The 17328-nt window shown below is 54.7% G+C and overlaps 3 protein-coding genes across 6 annotated transcripts; all 3 read right to left on the bottom strand.

The window, feature by feature from the left end:
* Window positions 1–1934: 1934 nt before the first annotated feature.
* On the bottom strand, window positions 1935–3982 carry TRAPPC5 (trafficking protein particle complex 5). 4 transcript variants are annotated; one of them, XM_025368777.1, is made up of 3 exons: window positions 3929–3982; window positions 3777–3781; window positions 1935–2545 (listed from the first exon to the last, which is right to left on the bottom strand). In XM_025368777.1, exon 3 carries the CDS (start codon window positions 2536–2538, stop codon window positions 1972–1974), a length of 567 nt encoding a protein of 188 aa, XP_025224562.1. In that variant the 5' UTR covers window positions 2539–2545; window positions 3777–3781; window positions 3929–3982; the 3' UTR covers window positions 1935–1971. The 4 variants fall into 4 exon arrangements, with proteins under 4 accessions (XP_025224562.1, XP_025224563.1, XP_025224561.1 ...); XM_025368778.1 differs by having other exon boundaries at window positions 1935–2559; window positions 3758–3980; XM_025368776.1 differs by lacking the exon at window positions 3777–3781 and having other exon boundaries at window positions 1935–2562; window positions 3929–3961.
* A 1309-nt stretch (window positions 3983–5291) lies between these two features.
* MCEMP1 (mast cell expressed membrane protein 1) lies at window positions 5292–8498 on the bottom strand. Its single transcript, XM_025368780.1, has 7 exons — window positions 7959–8498; window positions 7389–7478; window positions 6874–7011; window positions 6714–6764; window positions 6510–6623; window positions 6133–6192; window positions 5292–6018 (listed from the first exon to the last, which is right to left on the bottom strand). Exons 1-7 carry the CDS (start codon window positions 8050–8052, stop codon window positions 6002–6004), a joined length of 564 nt encoding a protein of 187 aa, XP_025224565.1. The 5' UTR covers window positions 8053–8498; the 3' UTR covers window positions 5292–6001.
* A 6368-nt stretch (window positions 8499–14866) lies between these two features.
* On the bottom strand, window positions 14867–16202 carry RETN (resistin). Its single transcript, XM_025368636.1, has 4 exons — window positions 16167–16202; window positions 15844–15971; window positions 15390–15467; window positions 14867–15103 (listed from the first exon to the last, which is right to left on the bottom strand). The coding sequence occupies exons 2-4, from the start codon at window positions 15959–15961 to the stop codon at window positions 14973–14975; spliced, it is 327 nt and encodes a 108-aa protein (XP_025224421.1). The 5' UTR covers window positions 15962–15971; window positions 16167–16202; the 3' UTR covers window positions 14867–14972.
* Window positions 16203–17328: the final 1126 nt, after the last annotated feature.

Here is a 17328-nt window from a genome sequence, read left to right as displayed (position 1 = left end):
TCCCAAAGTGCTGGGATTACAGGCGTGAGCCACCGCGCCTTTTTTTTTTTTGTTTGAAATTTGGAGTTTCACTCTTGTTGCCCAGGCTGGAGTGCAGTGGTGTAATCTCTGCTCACTGCAACCTCCACCTCCTGGGTTCGAGCGATTCTCCTGCCTCAGCCTCCCAAGTAGCTGGGATTACAGGCACGTGCCACCACACCCAGCTCATGTTTTGTATTTTTAGTAGAGACGGGGTTTCATCATGTTAGCCAGGCTGGTCTCGAACTCCTGACTTCATGTGATCCACCCGCCTCAGCCTCCCAAAGTGTTGGGATTATAGGCGTGAGCCATCGCACCCAGCCCCTCCTGGAGATTCTGATACCCTAAAGCCTGCATCTCAATCTAAGGTCCCCAGGAATCCCCTGGAGGCCTGGCTAAAATGCAGCCTCACATTCAGCAGCTCTGGGATGGGCCTGAGACTGCATTGTGGACCAATTCCCTGTTGATGCTGCTACTGCTGATCTACAGAACACATTTGGATTTGGGTCACACCTGTAACCCCAGCACCTAGGGAGGCCAAGGCGGGAAGATCACTTGAGGCCAAGAGTTCGAGACCAGCCTAGGGCAACCTAGTGAGAGCCCCCCCATCTCTGCAAAAATTTTTTAAAAATTAGCTGGCCGTGGTGGTGTGCACCTGTGGTCCCAGCTACTTGGGAGGCTGGGGCGGGTAGATCGCTTGAGCCCAGGAGTTCATGGCTGCAGTGAGCTATGACTGTGCCACTGCACTCTAGCCTGGGCGACAGAACAAAACCCTGTCTCTGAAAAATATAATAAACGAGGGAGGAAGGCAAACAATTCCCCTCAGCCTGTTTTCTAGGCACATGGTGATACCCACTCCTTTACGTTGTCTGTGGTTGCTTTCAATAGGTAGGCAGAGTAATGGGACAAGAGCACATGGCAGCCGAGCACAGTGGCTCACGCCTATAATCCCAGCACTTTGGGAGACTTAAGTGGGCAGATCACCTGAGGTCAGGAGTTCAAGACCAGCCTGACCAACATGTTGAAACCCCATCTCTACTAAAAATACAAAGATTAGCCGGGTGTGGTGGTGGGCGCCTGTAATCCCAGCTACTTGGGAAGCTGAGGCAGGAGAATCGCGTGAACTCCAGGGTTGGAGGTTGCAGTGAGGTGAGATGGTGAGATGGTGCCTGGGTGACAGAGCAAGACTCTATCTCAACAAATTAAAAAAATAAATAAATAAAGACTAGGCCGGGCGCGGTGGCTCAAGCCTGTAATCCCAGCACTTTGGGAGGCCGAGACGGGCGGATCACGAGGTCAGGAGATCGAGACCATCCTGGCTAACACGGTGAAACCCCGTTTCTACTAAAAAATACAAAAAACTAGCCGGGCGAGGCGGCGGGCGCCTGTAGTCCCAGCCACTCGGGAGGCTGAGGCAGGAGAATGGCGGGAACCCGGGAGGCGGAGCTTGCAGTGAGCTGAGATCCGGCCACTGCACTCCAGCCTGGGCGACAGAGCAAGACTCCGTCTCAAAAAAAAAAATAAATAAAAAATAAAATAAATAAATAAATAAATAAATAAAGACTAATGGCATAAAATATTGCCCATCTGGCACTTCACCCACCACAAGTCTAAAGGAGTCTGTCTCGGCCTGATGGTCTCCCAGAACCCCATGCCCCTTAAAGCCTGCAGACATCCTCCAACCGTGATTCCAGAACCTGCCAGCATTTCCCACCAAATCCTTCTGTCCAGTTTATTTCTTCCCACCACCCCTGGCCTCACTCAACCCCCCAACCCTATGGCCAGAGCCGCCCCCATCACCCCCACTCTATTGTAAACACATTTGGACCTGGTCTCCCTCCCCAGCCTGGGGCAGGGCTGTGGCTCAAGATACTGAGTGGATCTGAGGCCCCCACACAAGACACAAGACACACTTGGGGAGGGGGCTCTCTGTATCCTTTATCTCTGGCAGGGTCAGCGGCCCTCCAGGGCCCGGTCTCGAGCGATGACCGCCTCCTCGAACTTGATCATGAGCGTGGTGCCCTTGTGCCAGTGCGCTGTGACCTTGGCAGGGAAGCCGCTGTGTGTGAGCACCGCCTCCACGATGCCCGCCGTGAAGCTGGCGCAGTTGAGCGTGCTGTTCTCCTTGGGCACGGAGATGTAGGTGTTGATGAGCGGCTCGCGCTCGATGATATAGAAGGTACGCGCGTCATCGTTGGCCTGCTCCAGCTTGTCCGCCTCCTTGCCGAAGAGCGCCTTCCACACTGCACCTTTGACGAAGAGCAACGCGCCCAGCACCTTGGTCTCACGCCGGGCACCCTTTTCGCGCGCCACCAGCGCATCCAGCACGCGCGCGCCCACTTGGCGGCCCAGCGCGGCCAGGCGCGCCTGCAGCTCCGCCACGGAGAAGACGCGGCTCTGGCAGTGCTGCACCAGCTCAGAGAACAGCAGTGCGAAGGCGCTCAGGCTCACCTCCGTGCGCGGCCGCGCCAGCGCGCGCTCCAGCAGCGCCGACTTCCCGCGCGTAAAGCGCGCCTCCATGCCGCCGCTGCCGCCGCCGCCCTGCTGGGAGACCAAGAAGCGCGGGTGTCAGGGGCAACTGAGAAGGGGACCAGGCAGGGAGGGAAGGAGGGAGAACCACGAGGGGCCCTGGGACACCCTCGCCCCATGCCACCGTTGTGTGCTCCAGTGCCGACTTCCCACGTGCAAAGAGATGCTCGTAAAACACGCCTCGATTACATGTAACCAGATATATCAGGGAAGTGGGGAGGCTTACACCCTCAGCAGGCAGCAAGCCAGCAGGAGTAGGGACAGAGTGGAAGGAGAGACACGAAGGGGAACAGAAGAGGGCGCCGGAAACCACCCAACTCTAGGGCACGCAGACTGTTCAATTGCGAAAAGCGCCTTCCTGCCCGCTCCGCCACCTATGGGAGTAACTAGAAAACTAGTGTATGGGGGGAGGGGCGTCAGATCTAGGGCAGGGAGATGACAGAGATGAGTTACCAAGAGGGGATATGGGCAGTCGCCCCTGCCCCGTCATGCGCTCCAGCACTGAGGACCCTCGGGAACTTTCCTGCCCGCCCCCTGCGGAAAGCCAGAGTAAAGGGGGTGGAGGGTGGCAGTGGGATAGGAGCGTGTCAAGACCAAAGGCCATGAGGGTTGGGGGCTTGAACAGGTGAGATCCGTGGGGCCAGGCAGGAGGAGCGGGGAATCCCCAACCCCAAGCCCTCAGGCAGCTCCGATGTGTCACGCAGGCACCCTTCGTCCTTTGAGACGCGGATGGGCCTGGATTCTGAAGGCTGGGAGGAGGGGCCCAGAGGTGTTGGGAGCCTCCCACCCCCCCGTGCTCTCCAGAGAGGAAGCTGGATGCTGAGCAACAGTAGTCCTCCCATCAGCTGTCGGTACAGGGAGGGGGAGATGGGGTAGAGGGCTCCTGGAGAGAAATGGGGTGGGGGGCGGGCGCCGAGACGGGTTCGGAGAGGCAGCTGAGAACATGCTGCCACCATGCATGGGGAGGTCTGTGGATGCTGGGCCGACCCCAACGAGGTCTGCGTGGGAGGTGGGAGAACTAGCTGGGAGGGGAGGGAGGTCCCAGGGGCTCCGGGTCGCCCCAGCCCCAGCATACAGATCCGTCCGTGGCGAAGGCCGTGGGCGCGCGAGATGAGAAGGGGATCGCTAAGACCCCACCACCGGGCTGCGATGCGGGCTGAAGTGAGCTGAACCGCCGCAGGGACAGGGCCCCGCGACTCTCGCTCCGTACCTCTACAATGGGGAGAAACCCACCCTCCTCGCAGCCTCCTGAAGGGGGCGGAAGCGAGCAGACCCGGGATCGCGGACGTCGAGACCCCAGCCCGGGACCCACAGGCCCGCGGGGAAGGGGTCGGGAGCGCACCAGGCCCGGCGCAGGCAAGGGGGGAAGGCAGGGTCTCACCAGGAACCGCAGCCTTCGGCTGGGCAGCGCTGCTTTACGGCGCCGTAAAAGGCGCTGCGTGCGCAGGCGCGCGACGGGCCAGGCGTGTGGGCGGGGCGCGTGCGGCGGTGCCCGAGAGCGGCCGCACGGGGGCGCGCGAGTCCGTGGAGCCGGACCCCGGGACTTGGCTCGCGGCTGTGATCGCTGCTCTGCGCGTGGTCAGGGTCTCGCTAACTCTGGGTGGCCCACGCTGGAGGGGACGCTTGCAGGCCTAGTCACCTGCTCAGGGCACGCGTATGACAATGGGCCCATGTATACCCTTGCACGTGGACACATCTGTTCACGTTTCCAGACACTCCTATGCCCTTGGGGATGGGTTCAATCGTCTTAAGTGCATCCATGTGGCTGGGCTCGGTGGCTCCTGCCTGTAACCCCAGCATTTTTGGAGACGGAGGTGGGAGAATCACTTAGGGCCAGGAGTTTGAGACCAACCTGGCCAACATAGCGAGACCCCCACCTCTTTAAAAAAAAAAAATTGGCCGGGCGCGGTGGCTCACGCCTGTAATCCCAGCACTTTGGGAGGCCGAGGCGGGCGGATCACGAGGTCAGGAGATCGAGACCATCCTGGCTAACATGGTGAAACCCCGTCTCTACTAAAAATGCAAAAAATTAGCCGGGCGAAGCGGCGGGCGCCTGTAGTCCCAGCTACTCGGGGGGCTGAGGCAGGAGAATGGCGTGAACCCGGGAGGCGGAGCTTGCAGTGAGCCGAGATCGTGCCACTGCACTCCAGCCTGGGCGACAGAGCGAGACTCTGTCTCAAAAAAAAAAAAAATAAATAAAAATAAAAAAAAATAAAAAAAAAAAATAAAAAAAAAAATTAGCCAGGTGTGGTGGTGTGAACCTGTAATCCCAGCTACTCGGGAGGCTGAGGCAGGAGGATCGCCTCAGCCCAGGAGGTCGAGGCTGCAATGAGTCATGATCGTACCACTGCCCTCCAGCATGGGTGACAGAGGAAGACCCTGTCTCAGAAAACAACAAAAAAAATAAGTGCATGCATGAGCAGTGGACATAGTACATTAGAGTCATGTACACTCATGGATGCATGCTCAGTGGCATAGATACACTCACGGGCACGATTACACACATGGGTACACGCTTGGGGTTTGTATATATCCGTGGGCCCAGGTACACTCAGGGAGATGTTGTACGCTCAGGGGCACCCACTCTGGGACACAGGGAATGAGTTACTCATTCACAGACACACAGGTACTCACGCAGGGCAGTCTCACCCACCCTTGTGCCCCGGGGTCATTGTCACGTGCAGACTCTCCCTCTCCCCAGGTCCCAAAGCCCCTCTAGTTGCCCCAATAACAGGTCCCATAGCGACGCTGTTTTCCCTTGACTTTATTTATCTTCATGAGTCACAAAATGTGAGTGCAGAGATAAATGACTGTCTGTGTGCATGTGCCCTGAGCACACAGGGTGACATAACTTGGCACACTTATAATGACACAGCCGTTCACCCAGGCACAGTGACAGGGCACACACGGTGACACCCACATGTGCAGAGATACATCTCCCCCACCATGACATGTGTAGACACAAAACACGCCACAGTACACTCGGGTACGTTTACACAAACAGGGAAACAGGCCCGTGCAATGCATGTCACCAACACCCACACTCAGAGTGACACCTGGAGGTCCTCAGACACAGCCACCCACCGTGACATGCCGAGACTCACGTATGTCACGTGACACAGACGTGCACGCCACACTCACTGTGACTCTCAGTTCTATTCATTCATCACCTTTCTGGGGGATACACTGAAATGTCCACCCTTTGCAAAATGCACACACATGCACACACACGCCGCGCACACACACGCGCACACACACCACGCACACACACACACGCAGGTGTACACACACACGAGCAGCTCCGACACACTCATTCACCATGACTCGAGGTTTTCTATATGTGGGACGAGGGGCAGGTTCACACTAGGCTGGAGGGGGGTCACTTCCCGTCTTCATTAGCAGATGCAGCCCCGTCTTCCAAGCTTTAGCTTTGGCTGCCACAATGTTCTCCCATTTATTGAGGTGGGGACTCTGGGGATGGGGAGAGACCCACAGTGAGGCAGATCCCGCCCCTGGGAGAGGAACTGGGGCTAAATCCAAAGCCCCACCCACCCTCCTCCACCTCCCCTCGGGGCGCCAACTTACGTGGCTTCGTCTGCAGCAACTCCAAGATTTTCTGTACCTTCATGTCAACTTTTCTTATGTCTGGGGGCGGGGAGGGTTGGGTGGAAACAGATACGTCAAGCTGCGGTGGAGCCTCAGACAAAGCCCCCACCTTCCTTGGAAGCCCCTCCCTGCCCCATACCCACCCTGGGGTACAGCAGAGCCCGTGGATTTGGGGTTCCCAGGAGCCTTTAAATACCTACAGAGCGACCCAGAGGGTAACACCCATTGCCCCTCCACAACTTGAGCTTTGGGAGGGTAGGACGCCGGCTATCTCCTTCCCTGAATTCCCTGCCCCCAGCTTAGTGCCAGGCATTGGTGACAAATTTCCCCCACAGAAGGCGAGACTACACAGGCACCTGCTAATTGCATCTCTAATTTCTCCACCTTGCTCCTGACCATGGTGATGTTCCCCTGAACAGATTTCCAGACTTCACTCTGTCTCTCTTCGCATGCTTGCATGGAGTTTGAGACTGAGGGCATGAAACAGGGGTGTCTGTGCATCCATCCCTCTCCAGATCCCTACCATGACCCCATGGGTCTCCCTCAGACCCTCTGCTCACCGTTCCAAAGCTCCGTTTTAAAGCCCAGCAGCTGCTTGGACATCTCAGCATCTGTTTAGGAGGGGCAGGAAAATCCTTGAAGCACCCAGGGAGAGAGAGAGAGAGGGACAAGGGAGAAAGTCTAGGGCCCCCCAGCACCCTCCTCCCAAGAAGTACTCACTCTTCATCATGATGAAGGCCGACAGGATGATGCAGAGGACAAAGGCCAGGGCCAGGAGGATGTACAGGCTCAGGATGGCTCTGTACAACCAGCGGGGGACCTGGGTGGAGTCTGAGGGTGGCCTGCCCTGGGCTGGGACTGGAGCAGAGAGGCGGCGAAGTGACCTTGAGGGGCCAGCACCACCACTCAAACCATCCTCACTGTCTCTAACACCATGGATACCTCGCTCCTCCCAAAACCATCAGCAGCTGTGGTCATGCAGCTTGCCGTCAGTGTCAACAACACTGCCGCCAGCAGCCACCCTCAGCGATCTAACACCGTTACCATCACAGACCCCCTCACCAGCATTCCCCAACATTGCCATCATCAACAGACCTCATTATCACATCAACAGCTGTCACCTCTTCCTTCGCCATTGCCTCCTCCTGTCCACACAGCCTCGGGGGCCCTGCAGTTGCCTGCCCACCTGCCCCTTCCCAAGGTGATGGGATGTGAGCAGGTGAGTGTCTGCTCACCTTGACTCGTGGGTCGTGAATGACCACCCTTCGCATGGTCCTGGTTTCTGAAGGCCAAGGTGATATTCTCATAGTCTGGGTCATGGGCATCTGTGTGGAGGGCAGTGGGAGGGTTTGGAGATCTGCTCAGAGCTCTGTGGTGTAGCGAGGGGACTCGGGATCTTGTTTTACCCAACCCTTTGCACTCGATAAATTGTAGGGGGTGAAAGATAAGGAGTGAGAAGCTAAAATCTGCTTTTTGGTTAAGCAGAGCGGGTGTGTGAGGGTTTGAGTGATTACAGCACACATAAACACACACACACACACACACACACACACACCTTGGAAGGGAAGGAGCCCCCGGCCCCCACCTTTAACCCCTTACCTCTCCCATCTGAACCTCTTCTTCTTTTTTTAATTTTTTTACACACAGCGTCTCCCTATGTTGCCCAGGCCAGTCTCCACCGACTGGGCTCACGCAGTCCTCCCGCCTCAGCCTCCCAAAGTGCTGGGATTACAGACGTGAGCAACGGCCCCCGGCCCCCGCACCTCTCCTTCTTAACCCCTCCCTTCCACTTCAAGGTCCCTAACCTTGATTCTTGGCGGAGATCCCCCGTTTCTTGTCCTTGAAGGCTGGTGCTTGCATCTTGACTTCCTGGTGCTTGTAGATTTCCTCCACTTCCATGGTCCCCAGCCCACAAATTTGTCCATATACGTCCCCACCCACCGGAAGGTGTCAAGGCAGATGAGGAAATCTGGAGGTGGGGGGAGGGAAGAGAGGGAGCAGCCTCCTCTTTTCAGGGATCCACGACTCTCCCACCCTGGGGCACCCTCATCCTTGCCCTGATCAAGAGGGTCTTTGGAGCCTAGAAGTCTCAGGAAGAAAAACCTCTAGACCAGGAGACGGAATTTGACACTTGGAAATGTTACAGGAAGCTGTGTGTCTCTGTGTGTGTCTGTGTCTACCTGGATGGGCCTCACCCTCCTACTTCCTCTCTGTCTCAAAAGAGAAGCTGTGACACCTCAGTGTCCCCACTTTTCGGGTAAGAGCAGCCAGGCTTGGAGACAGGACCCCTGGGTCCCCCCACACCTTCCTCCCCTAGCCTCAGCTCCACCCCTCAGCTCCACCCCCAAGAAGTTCTACTTCTACAAGTCCCCGTGGAGGAAAAGCACAGATGTGAGGCAACGGGACCTAACCACTGGAACACCACACCCACATCTGGGACTGAGGACAGACCCACATCCTTCCCTCCCTCCCAAAATCCCCTGCTTTTATACAACCCTGGAGGAGGCCGGGCACGGTGGCTCACGCCTGTAATCCCAGCACTTTGGGAGGCTGAGGTGGGTGGATCACCTGAGGTCAGGAGTTCGAATCCAGCCTGGCCAACATGGTGAAATCCCGTCTCTACTAAAAATACAAAAATTAGCTGTGTGTGATGGTGGACACCTGTAATCCCAGCTACTCAGGAGGCTGAGGCAGAAGAATCGCTTGAACCCAGGAGGCGGAGGTTGCAGTGAGCCAAGATCACACCATTGCACTCCAGCCTCGGTGACAAGAACGAAACTCTGTCTCAAAAAAAATAAAAAAATAAAAAACCTGGAAGAACAGTTTCCTTTGCACCTGGAAACTCCAGGTTTCTCATTCTCACCTATCCATCTGCTCATCTACCCAGATACTCTCTCTCTCTCTCTCTCTCTGTCTCACACACACACATACACAGGTCTGCACACGGACACACATCACAAACTCATTTGCGTACTATTTGCATTGTGATACTCAGAAAAATAGACACAGGCATGCGTTCACATGCCCGTCTCAGCTCACTGCAACCTCCGCCTCCCAGGTTCAAGTCATTCTCCTGCCTCAGCCTCCCAAGTAGCTGGGATTACAGGCATGCACCACCACGCCCGGCTAATTTTGTATTTTCAGTAGAGACGTGGTTTCACCATGTTGGTCAGGCTGGTCTCGAACTCCTGACCTCACGTGATCCACCCGCCTCGGCCTCCCAAAGTGCTGGGATTACAGGTATAAGCCACCATGCCCGGTCTAATTTTTCTTATTTTTTGAAGACATGAGGGTCTCACTATGTTGTCCAGGCTGGTCTTGATCTCCTGGGTTCAACTGATCCTCCAGCCTTGGTCTCCCAAAGTGCAGGGATTTCAGGCATACATTTTTGTTTTTATTTTTTTCTGGCCAGGTGCGGTGGCTCATGCCTGTCATCTCAGCAGTTTGGGAGGTCGAGATGGGTGGATCACTTGAGGTCAGGAGTTCGAGACCAGCCTGGCCAACATGGTGAAACCCTGTCTCTACTAAAAATACAAAAACCAAAAAGAATTAGCTGGGTGTAGTGATGGGCACCTGTAATCCCAGCTGCTCGTGAGGCTGAGGCACGAGAGTCTCTTGCACCCGGGAGGCAGAGGTTGCAGTGAGCTGAGATCACGCCATTGCACTCCAGCCTGGGCAACAGAGGAAGACTCTGTCTAAAATAAATAAATAAAAATAAAAATTTCTAGCAGCCACATTAAAAGGCTAAAAAGAGTTCAACTAAAATAATGTCAATATTTGAAAAAAATGCTAATACTATTTTTATTAACATAATATACCCAAACTATGATCATTTCAGCATGTAGGTAATATTTTTAAATGATTAATGAGCTAATTTGCATTCCTTTTTTGGCATGAAGCCTTCGAAATCAAATGTGTATAGAGTGAGCACCTCAATTTAGACTAGCTACCTTTCGAGTGCTCAAGGTTGCTGATGGACGATGCTGGTCTTGAGAATTTTAGTTTTCTCCCTTTTAGGTTAAAAGAAAATGGCTGGGGGCCGTGACTCATGCCTGTAATCCCAACACTTTGGGAGTCTGAGGCGGGTGGATCACCTAAGGTCAGGAGCTCGAGATCAGCCTGACCAATATGATGAAACCCCATCTCTACTAAAAATGCAAAAATTAACTGGGCGTGGTGGCAGATGCCTGTAATCCTAGTCGCTCGGGAGGCTGAGACAGGAGAATCACTTGAACCCGGGAGGTGGAGGTTGCAGTGAGCTGAGATCGCACACTGCACTCCAGCCTGGGCAACAAGAGCAAAACTCCGTCTCAAAAAAAAAAAAAAGAAAGAAAGAAAGAAAAGAAAAAACAAGTATAAGACTCTCTGTCTTATGTGCAGAAAGTGATGATGCTTTGGTTTAAAATATGTGGTGAAATTTGAGACAACTTGAATGTTGAGATCTGGTGAGGAAAATTTTCTGTTTCCTACAGTATTGCCAAATCCTGTGTCTCCAAGAAAGATCAATTTAATAATGACTTCATGCCAGCTCCTCTATTTGATCTTAGAAAGAAGACAGTTACTGAGCTATAGGACCACCTTCTAATGGAGCAGACGGACCAATTGAATGTGGGCTCTGCCTTGATGAACAGGTGCAGGGGGTGGAGCCACAGCGTTGCACATTTCCTGGGCTTGGGTGGGGCTGAGACCCGATTCCAGGCTCTGGACTTCCTTTAAGAAAAAGCCCACGCTAAACCAGAGGCCCACAAGCAATCATGTCTTGTGAGAAACATCTGCGAAGCTGCCTGACCAGCACCTGTCCCTTTCATAGGGAATATTCTCAATTTTCTTTTAAGAAAGAAAATGTGTCCTAGGTCCAACCACCCATAAACTAGGGATTGGTTTACAGTGGACAAATGATCTAGACCCAGCCAATCAGACTCTAAGATTGGGCAGAGAGGCGGGCATTTGAGCAAGACCCAGCCAATGAAACTCTGGTCTGGGACTTTTATTGGTTTAACCAGCGGGAAGAAAGCTTTCTCTTTTTTTTCCAACGCTCACTAGGGCTGCCACAATGGGAGGATGTAATGGGAGCTGTGACAGGAAAGAATCTACTTGAGAGTGAAGGCAGTGCTGAGAAAATCAGACCCTAGAGGAAGTCTGGGTCCTGGAGACATCATTTGAGACCTGGTTCCAAGCCATACCTGTTGTTCTAACCCTGGGTTTGTCAGTTACACAAACAAGAAACTTCCTTTTAGTTTTGCCCAAACTAGTTTGAAGTAGAGTCTGTCGTACTTGCAAGCAGAAGAATCTCGCCTTGGCTGGGCTCTGTGGCTCACGCCTGTAATACCAGCACTTTGGAAGGCCGAGGCAGATGGATCACTTGAGGTCAGGAATTTGAGACCAGCCTGGCCAAAATGGCAAAATGCCCATGTCTACTAAAAATACAAAAATTAGCCAGGAGTGGTGGCGGGCGCCTGCAATCCCAACTACTCAGAAGGCTGAGGCAGGAGAATCACTTGAACCTGGAGGTGGAGGTTGCAGTGAGCTGAGATCATGCCACAGCACTCCAGCCTGGACAACAGAATGAGACTCCATCTCAAAAAGGAAGAAGGAGATGGAGAAGAAGAGGAGGAACAGGAAGGAGGAGGAGGAGGAGGAGGAAGAGGATCACCTTGCCTACCGCAGGGGGTCTAGGCATTAGCTATTGAGGAAATGGAGGCTTTAATAGGGGGCTTGCCTGTCCACATCACCTGGGCAGGTATGACCTCCAAGTCTGCAGTCTGGGGCAGGAGAATGTCTATGATGTCTATGTTGGAATTGAGGAACCTGAAGAGATCCCTCTTAGGATCCAGATACAGGACTATTGGATGGGGACTGGAGACAAATAGTTCTGGGGACAATGGAGTATCCCCACCCCCAACACACACACAAAGCAGTGAGGGGCAGGGACACACACAAGGCACTAGACTCACCCTCTCTGGCCCTGACCACACTTCTGACTCAGTGGTCCCGCCCTACCCTCATGACCACAGTGGAGTCAGGAGAGAAGGTCTGGGAAGGGAATCCCTGGGCTGGAGTCTGGGTGGGCTCCCTGGCACCAGAAGTGGCTGTAATCTCTGCTCATGGCCATCAGCATCAGACAGGAGGCTGGACCATCACAGGGGGTGGGTGGCAGTGGGAGGAGACTCCAAAACATCCTGAAAACCAGAACCTCCCTCTATCATCTATTGTCCAGCTGTGACTTTTGAGTCTGGGGTCGCTTTCAAGACTAGGTGCTAGGAATTCTGAAGTCTGTGGTGGCAAATCAGGGACTGGATGGCAAGACTCCTGGGTCAGGCTTCCTGTAGAACTGGACCCTGAATCACCCGAATTTGTGCCCTCAGGGAGCTGGGGCAGGAGATGCTGGAGGTTTTGTCCTGTAGAACAGGCGTCCTCAACCACCAGGCATTGGGAACTGTGCCAAACAGCAGGAGGTGAGTGGTGGGCGAGCGAGAGTAGCTTCATCTGTATTTACAGCCGCTCCCCATCGCTCAGATTACCGCCTGAGCTCCACCTCCTGTCAGACCAGCAGCAGCATTAGATTCTCGTAGGAGCAAGAATCCCATTGCGAACTGCACATTTGAGGGATCTTTCTCACTCCTTATGAGAATCTAATGCTTGATGATCTGTCACTGTCTCCCATCACCCCCAGCCGGGACTGTCTAGCTGCAGGAGAACAAGCTCAGGGCTCCCACTGATTCTACATTATGGTGAGTTGTAGAATTATTTCATTATGTATTACAATGTCATAATAATAAAAATAAAGTGAAAAATAAATGTCATGTGCTTGAATCATCCAGAAACCATCCCCACCCCCGTACCAATTGTCTTCCATGAAAATAGTCCCTGGTACCAAAAAGGTTGGGGATCGCAGCTCTAGGACATCAGATACTTACCCAGGGTGCAGTGGGGACTTGAGTCAGAAATGCAAGAGTTTGCCTGGAGCATGTGTGTGTCTGTGTTCCTGCATCACCTCTGACCAGCTTGGTCAAATCTGCAATTCTCCGTGCATTGGCCAGGGTGCCTTTCTGTGTCCAAGAGTGTCTGTGGGCACATGGTTGTGTGTGTGGATGTGGTGTCTCCGCGTGGTCGTGGTAAGTGGGTTGTGTACTCTGTGTGTGCACGTGGCTGTGTATAGCTGTGTGTGCGTGTGCAGTATGTGCATGTCGGTGCTGTATCTAAGTGCACACGTGGCTACTGATCAACAGACATTTACTGAACGTCTACTGTGTACCATTCTCTATTCTAAACCCTGGGGGGATGGATGCTGTGGCTCACGCCTAAAATCCCAGCACTTTGGGAGGCCGAGGTAGGCGGATCACCTGAGGTCAGGAGTTCGAGACCAGCCTGGCCAACATGGTGAAACCCACTCTCTACTAAAAATACAAAAATTAGCTGGGTGTGGTGGCAGGCACCTGTAATCCCAGCTACTTGGGAGGCTGAGGCAGGAAAATCGCTTGAACCCGGGAGGCAGAGGTTGCAGTGAGCCGAGATTGTGCCACTGCACTCCAGCCTGGGTGCCAGAGTGAGAAGACCCTGTCTCAAAAATAAAAATTAAAAAATAGGCCGGGCGCAGTGGCTCATGCCTGTAATCCCAGCACTTTGGGAGGCTGAGGCAGGTGAATTACTTGAGGCCAGGAGTTCAAGACCAACCTAGCCAACATGGTAAAACTCCTTCTCTACAAAAAATACAAAAATTAGCCAGGCATGGTGGTGAGCACCTGTAGTCCCAGCTATTTGGGAGGCTGAGGCAGGAGAATTGCTTGAACTCAGGAGGCAGAGGTTGTGGTGAGCCGAGATCGCACCACTGCAATCCAGCCTGGGTGACAGAGCGAGACCCTGTCTCAAAAAGAAGGAAAGAAAAGGGAAGAGAAGGGGAGGGGAGGGGAGGGGAGGGGAGGGGAGGGAGAGGAGGAGGAGGAGGATGAGGAGGAGGAGGAGGAGGGGAGGGGAGAGGAGGGGGAGGGGAGGGGAGAGGAGGGGAAGGGGAGGGGAGGGGAAGGGAAGGGAAGGGAAGAAAGGAAACCCTGGGGAGATCTAGGAGCCGACAAGTCCCCCACTCTGTGTTTTCATAATCTAGTGTCCAGGAGGGGGTAAGCACCCTGTGTGTCTCTGGTTGTAACTAACTACTCACAACTGCACTTGCCTGTGTGAAAACGTGAACTTGTGATGACACGTGACATCAGGTAACTCAACTTTGCCTGTGCCTTGGGGGTTCCTCCTTGCAGGTAGGAAGTGAGGGGTACATGTTCCAGCTGTGGGCTGAGACAGGATTCAGGGGCCTACCCTGACCTGGGGCTCCTGGAGTCTTGGGGCCCTGGAGGGTCCCGTCCATTGCCCAGACTGACCCAGGTCCTAGATGAAGCCTCATTATGAGGACAGGGGAAAAATGACCCAGTCACTTCCTGGGGAGGTCGGAGACCCCAGAGTGAGCGTCAAGGTAGCCTCAAAGGTGATAAGTCCCCTCTTGAAGGTGGCCATGAGCCTTGGGTGGGTGGGGACGTCACTAGAAGAAGCTCAGGCCCTATTTTCGGAGGAAGCAGTTGGAGACCCCATACGAGGAAGGGGGATGGGGCAGTAGAAAGTCGCGGTCTCCCCGTCCCCTCCAGCAGCTGCGCGCCCCACTCTTCTTGGAGACGGAGACACTAGACCAGTCCCTCCGGACTACTAAAGAAACCACGCAGGGCTCAGATCCGCTCCATCATCATCATCATCTCCAGGTTTATTTCCAGCTCCCCCACAACCCGTCCGGACCTGGAGCCGCCTCCGCCAGCGCTGTGCACGCGCTGCGCGCGACCTCAGGGCTGCAGACGACAGCAGCGCGCTCCGGTCCAGTCCATGCCCGCGCACTGGCAGTGACATGTGGTCTCCGCGCGCACATCCCACGAGCCACAGGCGGAGCCACAAGTGCAACTGGTGACGGCGAAGCCTGCAGCCCGGAACAGAGGAGCTTGGACTCTGAGCTGGGAGGCTGAGGGTGGGATGGGGGAGGGGGTGGGGACGGGGACGGCTGGAGGCTCCAACCATGGAATGGGCACTGGAGGCAGGGAGTGGGGGTGGACACCAGTGTCCAGATGGTGGGCAGAGAAGGCTGGGAGTCAGGACGAGGATCCTAGCGGGGTAAAGGCTAGACATGGGGAACGTGGTGGGGAGGTGGCATTCCCAGGGGACTTGGAAAAGAGATGGGCGCCTGGACAACAGGCTTCTGCACTCACCTCGGGGGCAAGTAGCCAGGTCCCCCCTGGAGGTGACGCTCTGGCACTCCAGGCCAATGCTCCTTATTGCCCTAAATACTGGGGGGCAGCAGGGAAGGAGAGAGGAGGGGCTGTGAGGCCAAACGGCCCCTCCCCCATCCTCCCGCTACATTCCTCCTGTTGGTCTGGAGCTAGATACCGGCATAGGAGCTCACTGGCTTCCAGGACCCTGTCTTGAGCTGGGTGTTTTGGAGTAAGGGAAGGTTTGGGGCGAGAGCGGAGATTGGGTTTGGAGCTGTGGATAGGGTGAGAACAGTCGGAGGGGTTAGGAATGGAGTTGGGGTTGAATTTGTGATCTGGTTGGATGTGAGGATGAGATTTGGTGAGCGCTGGGGCTGGGTTAGAGTCAGGTCTGTGCCAGGGATCGGTGAGGTCTCTGAGACCCTTGGGGAGCTTGCCCCTGGGGGGTCCTCACCTAGGGAGCTGGCGCCCTCCTGAATCTTCTCATTGACGGCTTCTTCCATGGAGCACAGGGTCTGGCTAGACACCAGCAGCCCCAGGACAGGCAGGAGGAGGAGACAGAGAGCTTTCATCCGGCAGGCGCTGAAAGAGGGAACCAAGAGACCCACAGCTGGGTCAGCCCTGCCCACGTGGGGAGGATCCGGCCCCTGGAGGGTGTGGGATCTGGACCCTTGTCCCGACCCCTGTCCCCCACTGTGGGGTCAGGGATGGAGGCTCAGCTTTGACCCCAGCCTCCCTGCTGGTTCCATGGCAAGGGCAGGAGCAGCTGTCACTTACCCTCTGGGTGGACTCAGCTAACCAAATCTGGCACACGAATTCTTGCACCGCAGCTCTTTCTTTGAGGCCTCTGGGGGTGGGGCTTCCTGTCTTGGCTAATAAGTCCCGGGGCCCCCAACCCTCCGGTCCCACATCCGGGACCAAGAGGAAGCCCCTGAGCAGACCATAAGGGCTGGAGGAGGGAGGGAGCCTCCCCGCTTCCAATAGGGCCTCCCGCTTCATGTCCAGAGACTGGTCAGGAGGTGGTGCCCCAGGGATAATGCCAGGGGCTGTGGTCTGAGGAACAGCTAGAGAAGCAGAGCTTGGCATGCAAGGTGGCTGATGCAAGCATGACAAAAATAATGTCTCTTGCTGGGCATGGTGGGGACAAGCACTTGTATTCCCAGCTACTCAGGAGGCTGAGATGAGAGAATCGCTTGAGCCCAGGAGTTCGAAGCTACAGTGAGCTATGATCACACCACTGCACTCCAGCCTGGGCAACAGAACAAGATCACTTCTCTAAAATAGGAATAATAATTATGTCCCTGGGTGAGAATGACATACCACATTCATACCCAAATGCCTATTAGCAATAGAACTGGTAAATAAAATCATGGTTTATGGCTGGTGGCTCATGTCTGTAATCCCAGCACTTTGGGAGGCCGAGGCAGGCAGATCATTTGAGGTCAGGAATTTGAGACCAACCTGGCCAACATGATGGAATCCTGTCTCCATTAGACATACAAAAATTAACTGGGCATGGTGGTGTGTGCCTGTAATCCCAGCTACTTGGGAGGCTGAGGGAGGAGAATCACTTGAACCGGGAGGCAGAGGTTGCAGCGAGCCGAGATCACACCCCTGTGCTCCATCCTGGATGACTAGCTTGGGCAACACAGCAAGACTCCATCTCAAAAACAAAGAAAGAAAAATCATGGTTTGGCCGGGCGCGGTGGCTCACGCCTGTAATCCCAGCACTTTGGGAGGCCGAGGCGGGTGGATCACAAGGTCAGGAGATCAAGACTATCCTGGCTAACAGGGTGAAGCCCCGTCTCTACTAAAAATACGAAAAATTAGGCAGGGGTGGTGGCGGGCGCTTGTAGTCCCAGCTACTCAGGAGGCTGAGGCAGGAGAATGGCGTGAACCCGGGAGGCAGAGCTTGCAGTGAGCCAAGATTGCGCCACTG

The sequence above is a fragment of the Theropithecus gelada genome, chromosome 19 (assembly GCF_003255815.1).
Source record: "Theropithecus gelada isolate Dixy chromosome 19, Tgel_1.0, whole genome shotgun sequence".
Classification (NCBI taxonomy): Eukaryota; Metazoa; Chordata; class Mammalia; order Primates; family Cercopithecidae; genus Theropithecus; species Theropithecus gelada.
Note: the sequence above shows the minus strand (reverse complement) of the source record. Positions and strands in the feature narration are given on the sequence as shown.

Excerpts from the sequence above, each read along its gene's own strand:
- TRAPPC5 (XM_025368777.1), bottom strand. The coding sequence starts at position 2,538 with ATGGAGGCGCGCTTTACGCGCGGGAAGTCGGCGCTGCTGGAGCGCGCG.
- MCEMP1 (XM_025368780.1), bottom strand. The coding sequence starts at position 8,052 with ATGGAAGTGGAGGAAATCTACAAGCACCAGGAAGTCAAGATGCAAGCA. Across the intron at positions 7,479-7,958 it reads GATCTCCGCCAAGAATCAAG|ATGCCCATGACCCAGACTAT; the intron begins GTTAGGGACCTT and ends CCCTCCACACAG. Across the intron at positions 6,765-6,873 it reads GGCCTTCATCATGATGAAGA|ATGCTGAGATGTCCAAGCAG; the intron begins GTGAGTACTTCT and ends CCTCCTAAACAG.
- RETN (XM_025368636.1), bottom strand. The coding sequence starts at position 15,961 with ATGAAAGCTCTCTGTCTCCTCCTCCTGCCTGTCCTGGGGCTGCTGGTG. Across the intron at positions 15,468-15,843 it reads GGAGGGCGCCAGCTCCCTAG|TATTTAGGGCAATAAGGAGC; the intron begins GTGAGGACCCCC and ends GCTGCCCCCCAG. Across the intron at positions 15,104-15,389 it reads CCTGGCTACTTGCCCCCGAG|GCTTCGCCGTCACCAGTTGC; the intron begins GTGAGTGCAGAA and ends TCCGGGCTGCAG.